At 42.7% G+C, this 13,556-nt stretch overlaps 1 protein-coding gene across 2 annotated transcripts in view; it reads left to right on the top strand.

Annotated features, from left to right (window-relative positions):
- Positions 1-882: 882 nt before the first annotated feature.
- The window catches only part of CD109 (CD109 molecule), a 98,380-nt gene continuing 85,706 nt past the window's right edge, over positions 883-13,556 (top strand). Inside the window, exons 1-2 of one of the 2 annotated variants that reach the window (XM_067467790.1) lie at positions 883-1,280; positions 6,581-6,741. In XM_067467790.1, the coding sequence (XP_067323891.1) occupies positions 1,189-1,280; positions 6,581-6,741 (253 nt within the window). In that variant the 5' untranslated portion in view covers positions 883-1,188. The remainder of the gene's footprint in view (positions 1,281-6,580; positions 6,742-13,556) is intronic. The other variant, XM_067467794.1, reaches the window with a different exon arrangement.

Raw genomic sequence — 13,556 nt, 5'->3', positions numbered from 1 at the left:
GCTCCTCATAGGGCTTGTTCGCCAGACCCTTGATCATTTTAATTGCCCTCCTCTGGACACATTCCAGCTTGTCAATATCTCTCTTCAATCGTGGTGCCCAGAATTGGACACAGTGTGATTCTAGGTGTGGTCTGACCAAGGCAGAATAGAGAGGTAGCAAGACTTCCCTGGATCTAGACACTATAATCCTATTGATGCAGCCCAAAATCCCATTGGCTTTGTCGAAGGTTTTCATGGCTGGAATTACTGGGTTGTTGTAGGTTTTTCGGGCTATATGGCCATGTTCTAGAAGCACTCTCTCCTGACATTTTGCTTGCATCTGTGGCAGACATCCTCAGAGGTTCTGGAAATCTCACAACCCCTGAGGATGCTTGCCATAGATGCAGGTGAAACATCAGGAGAGAATGCTTCTAGAACACAGCCATGTAGCCTGAAAAACCTACAACAACTCATTGTCATTTTTTTTGCCACCGCATCACATTGTTGGCTCATGTTTAACTTATTGTCCACAAGGACTCCAAGATCTGCTCTCGAGCCAGGCATCCCCCATTCTGTCTCTTTGCATTTCATTTTTTTCCTGCCTAAGTGGAGTATCTTGCATTTGTCGCTGTTGAACTTCAAAACACCCTTTTCCAAGCCTGAACTTCTTTTATTTTCCAGGAAGGGTGTTGATGGAGGACTGGCTTGGAACAACCACCCTCTTCTTCAGCTGCCAGAGATGTTGCCAGAGAGAGAGAGAGAAAGAGAGGGAGGGAGGGAGACAGGAGGGAGAGAAAGCATTGCCCCACAACCATTGAAAAGAAGCAAATCAAAAGGGGAGGGGGGCGGGGTAATGGCTGTAGCTGTGGGAAAAGGCCACCCCACCACATGCCTCTCCCCACCGCCTTGCCTCTTAGTCGTGTTGTGGGCGGGAAGGGAGCCACCAAATCCTCGGGGGGAGTTGGAGGATTGAAAAAAAAAGCAGCAATCCGTGGAATAACATCCCCGGGAGGGAGAGAGAGAGAGAGACAGGGAGAGAGAGAAAGGGGCGGAGGAAAAGTTTCTTTGGGGCGACGCCGCCTGAGCCGCCGCCGCAGCAGCAGGAGCAGCAGCCTCCTCTTGACAAGGAGCGCCTTTCATCGCCGCTCAGGAGAGAAAAGGAGGAGAAGGAGCGAGAGGAGAGAGGCATCCCTGCCCAGAGAAAGGAAGATGAGGATGCGGCTCTTCGCCTCCCGGAGGGTCTCCCCCGTTTTCCGCCTCCTTTGGTGCCTCCTGAGCGCATCGTGGGCCTCTGCTGCCGGGTAGGGAAGGGAAAGAAGGTGGGGAAGGGGGGGGGGGTGAGAGATGGGGGCAGACTGCGTTTGGCCTTCTCTCCTTTCCCTGGCTCGACAGAGGAGGGAAGCCTGGGGTACATCCACAGTGGGATGAACACAGCTTGGCTGGGGCACCGCTTTCATTGCCATGGCTCCATGCTAGGGAATTTAGGGAGTGCTCATTTGGTGCTCTTGGACACGAATGGCTTCAAACTACAAGGAAGAAGATTCCATCTGAACATTAGGAAGAACTTCCTGACCGTGAGAGCTGTTCAGCAGTGGAACTCTCTGCCCCGGAGTGTGGTGGAGACTCCTTCTTTGGAGGCTTTTAAACAGAGGCTGGATGGCCATCTGTCAGGGGTGCTTTGGATGCAATATTATTGCTTCTTGGCAGGGGGTTGGACTGGATGGCCCAAGAGGTCTCTTCCAACTCTATGATTCTATGAATCATAGAATCATAGAATCCTAGAGTTGGAAGAGACCTCTTCTATGAGTGATTCTATGAGTGTTTCTCAACCTGGGGGTCGGGACTCCTGGGTGGGGTCGAGAGGGGGTGTCAGGGGGGTTGCCAAAGACCATCAGAAAACACAGTATTTTCTGGGGCTCCTGTGTGGGAAGTTTGGTGGTGCTCTTTGATTGTAGGTGAACTGTATACCCCAGCAACTACAACTCCCAAATGTCAAGGTCTATTTTCCCCAAACTCTTTTTAATTTTTTTAATTTTAAAAAGGTAATACACCAACCATATACATTGCAGACATATACACATACACATACATAGACAACCCGCCACCCACAGTAGTTACCCCTCCACCCACCCCCAGTGCTACCCACCACCTTGGTTTCCGTCACTGATCCCCGCAGAGTTTATGCACATTTTATTTAACCCTCTATACTTCTAGTTCAATAAATTCCTCTTGCTTTCTATTTCTTTAACTCTCTTGTCAAGTATGCTAAGGCCAGCTTCCAGTTTCTTTCAAATATTTCATGATTTTTATATTTCAAATTGCTGGAAATTTTAGCCATCTGTGCATTATCCCACAGTTTATCCCCAAACTCCACCAGTGTTCACCTTTGGGCATATTGAGTATCCATGCCAAGTTTGGTCCAGATCCATTTTTGTTTGAGTCCACCATGCTCTCTAGATGTAGGTGAACTACGACTCCAAAACTCAAGGTCAATGCCCACCAGACCCTTCCAGTATTTTCTGTTGGTCATGGGAGTTCTGTGTGCCAAGTTTGGTTCAATTCCATTGTTGGTGGCATTCAGAATGCTCTTTGGTTTTAGGTTAACTATAAATCCCAGCAACGACAACTCCCAAATCCCTCCCCAACCCCACCAGTATTCAGATTTGGGCGTATTGGGTATTTGTGCCAAATTTGGCACAGTGAATGAAAATGCATCCTGCATATCAGATATTTACATTACACAACAGTAGCAAAATTAGAGTTATGAAGTAGCAATGAAAATAATTTTAAGGTTGGGATGACCACAACTTGAGGAACTGTATCAAGGGGTCGCGGCATTAGGAAGGTTGAGAAACACTGGAAACCAGGATTCCATAGCACTGAGCCATGGCATGGGCAAACTTTCTAACTTGGGGTCACATGGTGGGCTGGATTGGGGTGGGCAGGCCAGGAGGGAGGGAGGGGGTTCTCCCCAAACCCCCTCCTTCCCCTTTCCTCTCCTTCCTCTTCTCTTTTGGAGACACAAAGTGAAAGAAAGACTGGAAAAGGTTGGATCCCAAAAGGGTTGGTCTTGGTCAGGATGAGATGGTGAACGGGAGAGAAAAAGTGTCTCCATTGGACCCTGTATTGCCTACTCCTCATACAGAATCCTGGAATCCTAGAGCTGGAAGAAATTCCCAAGGGCCATCCAGTCCAATCCCCTGCCATGCAGGAAGGCACCATCAAAGCACTCCCAATAGACAGCCTCTGTGGAAAAGCCTCCAGAGAAGGAGACTCTACCACACTCCCAGTCAACCTAGGAACTAATCACACTAGAGAATGAATCCACTTTAAATGCGGTTTTTGCCTCCTGCAGAATTCTGGGATTTGTAGTTTAGGGAGCCTGTTAAAAGCTCCTCCCTAAACTACAAACTCCAGAATTCCAAAGGAGGCAGCAACCGGATTTAAAGTGAATTCATTCTCTAGTGTGATGAATAACTTTTCAGGAAGTTCTGCCTAACCTTTTCAGTCAAATCTCTTTCCCTGCCATTTCAAACCATTGCTCCTTTGTGTCCTGGTCTCTAGAGCAGCAGAAATTCAGTTTTCTCCCTCTGCCTCAAAGGGACACGCTTTAAAATCTTGAAACGTGGTTCTCATGTTCCCTCTCTACCTTCTCTTCTCCCAGCTAAACATCCCCCAGGAGGAAAGGAGGAAAGAAAAAGAGAAAGAAAGAAGGAAGGAAGGGAGGAAGAGAAAGATGGAAGAAAGGAGAAAAGAAAAAGAGAAGAAAGGGAGGAAGAGAAAGATGGAAGAAAGGAAGTGTGAAAGAGAATGGAGGGAGGATAGAGTGAAGGAAGGAAAGACAAAAATTAAGGAAGGAGAAAGGGGGGGGGGAGAAGGAGGAAAGAGGGAAGAAAAGAAGGCGAAAGGGTGGAAGAGAAGGAAGGAGGGCGGAAGGGTGAAAAAGGGAGATAAGGAAGGAAAGGAGGGTGGGAAGGGGAAGGAAAGAGAGAAGGAAGGAAGGATAGGATGGTGGGAGTGAGAATGGCCTGAGAAAAGAGCCCAAGGGGGCGCATCCAGCCCAAGGGCCTGGGTTTGCCCATACCTGGTGTAGATGTACTCTTAAGTATCAGCAAACCAGGGAAATGAAAGGGTCCAGGTAGACCATTTTTCAAGAGGGAACCTTTCCCCCTTTGTTTTTTTTTTCTGGGGGGGGGGGGGGGAGACGGTTTCTCTGCAGCAGGGAAAACCATGGCAATTCTTGTGGCATCTTCAAAACCAACAAGTTTCATTTGGCACCAGCCACCATCAGCTCCCTGAAGTGTCCTATCAAAGCGTGTGCCAATCAAAGCATGTTGGTTTTTTTATGGTGCCCCCAGGCCTGATCTTGTTTTTGCTCAGAGAATCCTTTACTTTTCCAGCTGCCCATAAGTTGGTGTGATTTTTGCTGCAGAAGGCTAACAAGATCATGTGTGTTTGCTTTCAAGGGTGCATCTACACCAGGCCTAGGCAAACTTGGGCCCTCCAGGTGTTTTGGACTTCAACTCCCACCATTCCTAGCAGCCTCAGGCACCTTCCTTTCACCCCTCAGCCTCTTAAGTGGCTGAAGGGGAAAAGGAAAGGGCCTGAGGCTGGTAGGAATGGTGGGAGTTGAAGTCCAAAACACCTAGAGGGCCCAAGTTTGCCCAGGCCTCATCTACACTGTAGAAGGAATGCAGTTTGGCGTCACTTGAACTGCCATGGATCAGTGCTGTAAAGTTTTACATGGTCTTTAGAATTCTCCACCAAAGCAAGCACGTACCTCACCTAACTACAATTCCAAGAATTCCCTAAAATTAAGCCATGGTAGTTCAAGTGCTGTCAACCTGCATTAATTCATTCGATAGTGTACCTGTGCCCCAAGTTGCTGTGGAACTATATCGATTCCATGAGTTTTATGATGTTTTCATAGCCAAAGGCTCAGAGATAGTTCTGACAGTTCCTTTCTCTGAAATATAGCTCACAGCACCTGGGATTTGTTGACTTCCCCCTCCCCATCTGAGTACTATCCAGGACCGACTTTGCTTAGCTTCCAAAATCAGCCAGATCTGTAGCCTTTCTGTTCAGGAAATTACAGAATATTAGGCTGTCAACTGCAGACCCACGTAGAAACATTTGAGTTTCCCTCCCATTTCAAGGTTTCCTACCTCCTTGGAATTGTCACAAAACTGGCCTTACTGTTCGAGATTTATGGTGGCCACTTTAGACAACTTTTGGGAGTGTCATAAAACAGAAGGATATTGCCCATCATTTACTTGTTCATATTTTATTTTTACTGCTGGGCAAGAAGCTTGTAAGATTTTCTGCCTCAGGTACCAAAATACCTTGGTTTTCAGTGCTCCATGCCTTGATTTTTGGTGGGTGTGGGATGCCAATGCTGTTCTACCCCAGGCAGCTCAAGTTATTTGGCAGACTCTGGGCTCATTTTGTGGGTGGAGGGTGGAAATCGAATACATTCTTGCGATTGCTGTCAGTGCCGTTCTATGCATTTTTCCTTAGAAAGTGTGACTCAGTGAGGTCAAGTCAGCACAAGATTCAAGAAGAGTACGGTTTTCCCAGATTTTGTACAGCTTACAACGATGTGTTTATGTGTTGGGCCAGGAGGAGATGATTATGGGTACATTTCTTCTGCCAGCAACTTAGGTTGGAAAAAAAACTACAGTAAAAGTTGGAGATAATTTCAACACCTTCTTTTTACATTAAATCAGTGGTTCCCAACCTTTTTTTGACCAGGGTTCTCTTGACCAGGGACCACTCTCCAACATTAGTACCATAAATGTTACAAATGAATTTTTGGTCAACTTTAGATTTAGTTTGGTTATTTGGGGTGCTGATTCAGAAAATTGCATTGGATTGCTATCTAGTTTCTGATACTGAACATATGCTATCCAGTAGTCACCATCTGCTCACCCACAGAAAACCATATTTAATAAGCCTTGGCACTATAAGAGGGTTTTGCGAGACCAGTCACTCTTGTTGCAATGGTGCAGTAATGGTGAGACCGCTAACCATATTTTAGGTCTTGTGGACCACAGGTTGGGAACCACTGCCTTAAATTTTTATGCTCATAGCTTTTATATCTATCTTTACATCTCAGATCTTCACTTTTACCTTTCCCATTATATTATAACTCTAGGCCAAAATGGGACTTTTCCAAGCTTTGCTCTCTCCAGTTGTTTTTTTTTTATATATAATCTTTATTCAGTTTTTCAAATACTCTCTCCAGTTGTATCTGTTTATGAACTATAACTATGTAAGGAAAGGATACATCCAAAGCCAAAGAATCGTAGAGTTGGAAGAGACCACAAGGGCAATCCAGTTCAACCCAATCCTGCCATTCAGGAACACATAAACAAAGCACACCCAACAGGTGGACTCTTTTTTCCTGCAATTTGAGCCATTGCTCTATGTTCTAGTCTAGTTCTAGTCTCCAGAACAGCAGAAAACAATCTTGCCCCTTCCTCAAGGTGACCTCCTTTCAAATATTTAAACATGGCTATCATGTCCCCTCTCATCCTTCTCTTCTCTAAGCTAAACATACCAATAACTTTTAATTTGTCTTGTCCCATTTTGTCCTTGTTAGGCCCACATACCTGTTAGCAGCTCCTGAGATCATCAGGCCTGGAGCAAACATTACTATTGGAGTCGCTCTGCTGAAGGCAAGCCCACCACGAGTTACAATCAAAGCAGAAGTGCTTTCTGGGAACAATTCAGTGCTTCACGGAGAAGGCGTATTTCAAAGAGGTGAGATGGATGTTTTGACTTCAAAAAAAAAAATCCTCAGTGTATTCTTTTTCCTTGCTAATTAGCTTCCAAGATTACAACACATTATATCCATGTTTATTCAAGAGCAAATCACACAGTATTCAGTGGAGTGTGTGTGTGCCTTCCAGTCGCGTCTGCTGTGACCTGATTTCATAAGGTTTTATTAGGCAAGGGGTCCTCAAAGGCAGTTGTTCTGGTTCCTTACTTTGAACTGCAGCACTTGGTTTTCTTTGGAAGTCTTTCTAGGCTTGGAGAAAGTTCTTTTTGGGTTGTCACTTCCAGAATCACCCAGCTATTTGTGTTATGCCAATCATGATGTGTCTTGTTATGTTGGCTGCAGGATTCTGGGAGTGACAGTTCCCCCCAAAAGGCACTTTCCCCCTCCTCTGAACATTCTAGTTTGCAGTATTTGGGGAAGAGGGACCAGGGTCAGTTTTGTCTGTGTTCAAGTAGCCTGTCGACCTGTGGCAACCCCAGTGGTGCAGTGGGTTAAACCCTTGTGCCAGCAGGACTGAAGACCAATAGGTCGGAGGTTCGAATCTGGGGAAAGCGCGAATGAGTTCCCTCTGTCAGGTCCAACTCCTCATGCGGGGACATGGGAAAAGCCTTCCACAAGGACGGTAAAAACATCAAAACATCCGGGCATCCCCTGGGCAATGTCCTTGCAGATGGCCAATTCTCTCACACCAGAAGCTACTTGAGTTTCTCAAGTCGCTCTTGACACACACACACACACACACACACACACACACACACTAAAAAAACATGATAATAAAAGGTTTTTTCTTAGGCAGTGAATAGTCAGAGGTGCTTTTACCCATCCTTCCCTCTGAAATGTAGCTTATAGATTTGGTATTCATTGTTTCAGTCAAATTCAAGTAATAAGTGCTGACTTGACTTAGTTTCCAAGATCAGACAGGAGTTAGTACCTTTAGGGTATCTCTGTAATAAATATGCTTAGCATTGCAGTTCAAATGGGGGTGAATGTTACGATTGTTGACATATTTAAGCTTGGAGTTAGATTCAAAATGCTCAGTATATGCTCCATATGTATCGGCTATGTAGGATTAAAGATAATATCTATCTGTTGAATTGTTTTAATAATTTAACTGGCTTGAATTTTTGGGGAGAAGGGAAACCATCAAAGCTTGGACCGCATACTTCTTCTTCCTTCACTCTTTATACCTTGAATCTGTATCTCACTGACACACAACTCCTCTTTTAAATGTAACCCTGTGTGAGGTCACTTCTCTATTTCTGTTTGGGAGAGGCAGATGTGCTCAGGAAGTTGTGTGTTTCTTTTTACTGGTATGTGGGTGAGAGAAGCTGGAAGCAGCTCTAGCAGTCCTGCAAACATGTTTGAAAAACAGAAATAACAACAACAATGAAAAACAGAAACTAAACTACAGGAATTGGGTCAAATGAGGAGAATTCCACATGGATTCTGTTTGTTCTAAGGCAGTTGTCATAATTAAAGCGAGGTGTTATGGGAAGTGAAAATGGCTGTTGTCTGTTGAAATAATATCAGAACACAGATATCCTTTTGGCTCTAAGGGACCACCCTTAGCATTACAAATCATCCAAAACATAGTCAAAGCATGCATTTCCATGACACTTCTCTTCACCATTTTCCAGAAAGCATTGTCAAGAAATTCCGAACAACAGGCATCTTGTTATCAAGTCCCCCTGGTGATACAGCAGATTAAACTGCTGAGCTGCTGAACTTGCTGACTGAAAGGTTGGCAGTTCAAATCCAGGGAGCAGGGTGAGCTCCCGCTGTTAACCCCAGCTTCTGCCAACCTAGCAGTTGCAAATGTGAGTTGATCAATAGGTACCTTTCTGTGGGAAGGTAATGGCACTCCATGCAGTCATGCTGGCTACATGATCTTGGAGGTGTCTATGGACAACGCCAGCTCTTCGGCTTAGAAATGGAGATGAGCACCACCCTCCAGAGTTGAACATGACGAGACATGTCAAGGAAAAACCTTTCCCTTTACTATGCCAGTATGAATAGTAAATGAATGACTAGAAACATAAATGAATATGACTAGATTTAATGTCAGGTGAAACCTTTACCTTTATCTTTATGTCCCCAGCCTGCTTTTCTTCTTATCCCATGACTACTGTCATTGTTAGCCACATTGGCATTGGGGAAGATCGTGAAGTAGGGCCTTTTTGGTGTTGATTTTTGGCAGTAGGCAGTAAAAAATGTATTAAAACTTGAGGTGGAAAATAATCAAATGCCTATTATTAATTATTTTAATAAGCTGCTTGGGTCTATCTACCACAGATAAAGTAAACAGTAGCTAACTTGAGTATTCCTTAGTGAGTCTATATGAGTAACAAAGCAGAAGGAAAAGGTGAAAGGAGGGAAGCTTGCCTCACTAGCTATTCTGAGGATGTTGGAAAGCATAAATTGGCTAGTGATATGAATGGCAGAAGCTAGTGAAAAAGGAAAACAAAAATTGATTTATTTGAGAAGAGGCTTTCAAGCAGTGTTTTTATTTAATTATACAAACCGAGTGACATTGGGCAAGTTATACTCTCTCAGCTTTGGAGGAAGGCAAATGGAAAGCCTCTTCTGAAGAAATTTTGCCAAGAAAATCCAGTGATAGATCCACCTTAGGTTTGCCTTATGTTGGAAACAACTTGAAGGCACTCAGCAACAATAAGACTTACCAGGCATGATTGTTTCACTTCACATTGTTAGTTTTGGATAAAAAGTTTACGGAAAATACCTTCATTTTCTGTGACATTGGAACCTGTCCCTCTTCTTTCCATGCTATTCCTGCGTCCGGTACTCAAGTTTTTGTTAAGTCATCTTCAGGTGGAATACTTGTATAGTGCAGTCCTGTATATGTTTATGTTGCTGTGTTTTATGGCACTATTATGTGCTGTTTTGTAAGTCGCCTTGAGTCCCTTTTGGGAGAAGGTGGTGACATATAAATAAAGGTATTATTATTATTATTATTTGAAACACAACAAGATTAGCACACAGCAAACAAGATCACTCTGCTGACTGTTGTATTGGATCATACGTTGGACACTTCCCAAGTGTCTAGGACTGTGTGATGTATTGGCGAATAATGTGTGCAAATCCCAGTAAGGTGGTCTTTTGTAGATGATGATGATGATGATGATGATTATATGTTTATGCAGAAATAATGTTCACTGCATATATCGAGGCTTACTCTCTACTTAGTGTGGCTAGGATTGGATCCAAACCTTCACAGATATTTCAAAAGACATTGCCAGACATAGTAGACAAACCTGTTGAAACAGTACTGTGGTTGATGTACGTGGGTTGGTTAATGGGAATACACATCCTTCAAAGAACTAAATGCAATAAAAGCCAAAGCTGCTGCTTTCATCATCTTCTCAAAAGATAGCCGTTTCATTAATGGAAAAGACTGATGTATTTCAGCCTATGTGTACTCAAGTGCTTCTTAAGGGCTATTTAGAATCAAAGTTCAAAAATGTCTGTACCAGACACACTCGAACCATTTACTGGACAATTCTAATGTTGCATTGCAAATGAGAGTTCCTGGTACAGAAATGTCCAAGCTTTTTTTCTGAGTAGTGCCCAAAGCGTACAGGCTGAAATGAGTTGGACTTTTAAGAAAAACCCTCAAAAACTAGAATATTTTGAGCATCTTGATACATGTTTTCATTTTATTTATGAATTCCACTGGATGCTCCCCAGTTTCTGTTTCATTTACTTGTATCATCAGAACTGCTATTTTGAAATGGAAAATATAGAGGAAAGGCTATTTATCATGCCCTGAATGATGCTTGCATAGTAGAAGAGCAGGTGCATCCCCCTCATCCATTATGTACAATAGGCAGCTATTCTGTAGTGAGACCCATCCATGCATGTGTCTAATGCATGCAACATTCCCATACTCTTTTGCAGACCATGAAGAATGGTCTGCAAATTGCAAATTGGGACTTGATGCAGATGCTAGGTTCACATTTGTCATTAGGGGTGTGTTCTGCTATGACAAGAGGAGGAAATATTTAGACCATTAAGTGTTCAAAGCTGCCAATACACTTATTGCAATCCCAGAATTAATCAGAATGATGTATAGATTTATGGTTTTTTTCTTTAATTTTTCAGCAATTTGTTTCCCTGCTGAAATATTGCTCCTCATCAGGAATGCTGATCCGCATATTTACTCCAGAAAAGAATTAGATACAGTATTTGCTATTTAGGTTTCTTATCCTGGTACAAATCTATAACAGGCTGCAGAAGTGTTAGAAAGGGGTTGCTGTGAGTTTTCCAGGCTGTATGGACATGTTCCAGAAGCATTCTCTCCTGACGTTTCGCCCAGATCTATGGCAAGCATTCTCAGAGGTTGTGAGTTCTGTTGGAAACTAGAAAAATGGGGTTTATATATCTGTGGAATGTGTCCAGGGTGGGAGAAAGAAGTCTTGTCTGTTTGAGGCAGGTGTGAATGTGGCAATTGGCCACCTTCATTAGCATTGAATGACTGCTTTTCATCAGTAAACAACACAGTCAGTTACCCAGCATGGTTACATTTTTTTTTAAAAAAAATAACATTTTGATGTAAAAACGGAAATGCCTCCAGACTCTTTTACAAACACCCCTAAACTTAAAGTAGACCTCATTAACATATGTATCTGATTTTAAGGTTTTACATAAATCAGTGACTGTTTCCAGTTAAGAACACTTTATGATAAGTCCTGGCTTTATTCTATACACTCATAAATATGAGAACTGCTCATTTTTGAATACTTATTTAAAATAAAATGAAATACTAACATAAAATGTCTCACCAACTTCAGTGTATGATTTGTACATGTCACCATGGTCAATAAAGTCAGACTGTTCCTACTTTAGATTTTCCTCTGCTAGCAGGAATTCAGAAGAGCATACAATTTTTCTAAATGTACTGCACAATAATATCAAATCTAAGTTTGCACATGTACTGTAGAATTAATTCAGTTTGACATCACTTTAATTGCAATGTCTTTATATTATGGAATTACTGAAGTTGGAATTGGTTTAACCCCCTGGTGGCGTGGTGGGTTAAACGGCTGAGCTGCTAAACTTGCTGACTGAAAGGTTGGTGGTTCTGGGGGGAGCAGGATGAGCTCCTGCTGTTAGGCCCATCTTCTACCAACCTAGCAGTTCAAAAACATGCAAATGTGAGTAGATCAATAGGTACCGCTTCTGCAGGAAGGTAACGGCGCTCCATGTAGTCATGCTGGCCACATGGCCTTGGAGGCGGCTACGGACAGCGCTGGCTCTTAGGCTTAGAAATGGAGATGAGCTCCACACAGCAGAGTCGGACACGATTGGACTTAATGTCAGGGGGAATCTTTACCTTTTAGTTTTCCAGATCTTTAGCCTTCTCTGCCAAAGAGTGCTTGTGCCTCACTAAGTTACAGTCCTGTGATCCTAGAGTCTTGAGTCATGGAAAGCTGTAGAAAAAAAAATGATTTACTGTGGAGATGTGAGGATTTAGTTGCTTTTATGTTATTTCCAAAGATCTAAATATTTGTAATGCTACTTGTGGTCAAACTGATGAGGCCCAAAGAATTAAACTGAACTCAGTTTGCTTCTTCAAATGTGTTTGATGACTCAGTCTGTTTCATCAGATACATCTTTTCTTCCCTTTGAGACTAGCTGGGACAAAGAAGTTAGAGTTTATGAAAACTTGTGCTGCAAACTCCTTTTTCCTTGTTAGATTCAAAGGTAATAGAAGATAGAGAACAACATGGGAGTCCTTAGAATACTTACTTATGCCACTCCACTGTTGTTTTGTATTGTATTGATCCAATTAAGGATGGGAAGCTCTGTTTTTGGGTCCCAAATGCTTGTTAATGAAAAATATTTATAATCTTTTTCATACTATAAGTTAGATCAGTTTCTTCAAGGCATTTCAAATCTACAATATTTCAAGAGAACAGAAAAGTACTGGTATACCTTAACTCTATATATACTATGTGAGCTTTCTAATTTTGTGTGAAGCAGTTTAGCATACATAGAAATCCCAACCAATGTAAACCTAGACCTATTTACTTTTAGACATATTTGGAAAAACCTAAATATATAGAAAATATATTGAGAAATGCCCAATATTTATTTTGTCAGGGTGAATTAAGTTGTTGGTCCCAGAAAATGAGGTCCAATTATGAATAGATAAAGGTAAAGGTTTCCCCTTGACATTAAGTCTAGTCGTGTCCGACTCTGGGATGTGGTGCTCATCTCCATTTCTAAGCTGAAGAGCCGGCATTGTCCATACACACCTCCAAGGTCATATGGCCAGCATGACTGCATGGAGCACCTTTACCTTCCCGTCAAAGCAGTACCTATTGATCTACTCACATTTGCATGTTTTCGAACTGCTAGGTAGGCAGAAGCTGGGGCTAACAGTGGGAGCTCATCCTGCTCCCTGTTTAACCCATTGTACCACCAGGGGCTCCAATTATGAATATTGGCTGTTAAAGTTTATTACTGCGTAAAGAGTCAGCAGCGCAGGTCATGAATGGTATCACTTTTCTCTCTGCCCCCATTGCTTCATTGTAGGGATGTAAATCTTGATTATTTCATCCTTGCTTGTGGGAACAAATAGTTATGGAAGATTATTTTTCATTATGGGAAAAAAGCAAACATTCTTCCCCAATATTCTTTCTGTGTTTCAATGGCTAGAAATGTTGTGGAGAAATTATTCTGCATAATAATAATTTTTCACAGAAGGAAACTATGTTTCTGTGCAGAAAACAGAATGAGGTTTTTTTGCACCACCTTTTCCCCCCATGTAATACTG

Source organism: Anolis sagrei, chromosome 1 (assembly GCF_037176765.1).
Source record: "Anolis sagrei isolate rAnoSag1 chromosome 1, rAnoSag1.mat, whole genome shotgun sequence".
NCBI classification, from domain to species: domain Eukaryota; kingdom Metazoa; phylum Chordata; class Lepidosauria; order Squamata; family Dactyloidae; genus Anolis; species Anolis sagrei.
The sequence above is the reverse complement of the archived record's forward strand: the minus strand, read 5'-3'. Positions and strand labels throughout refer to the sequence as shown.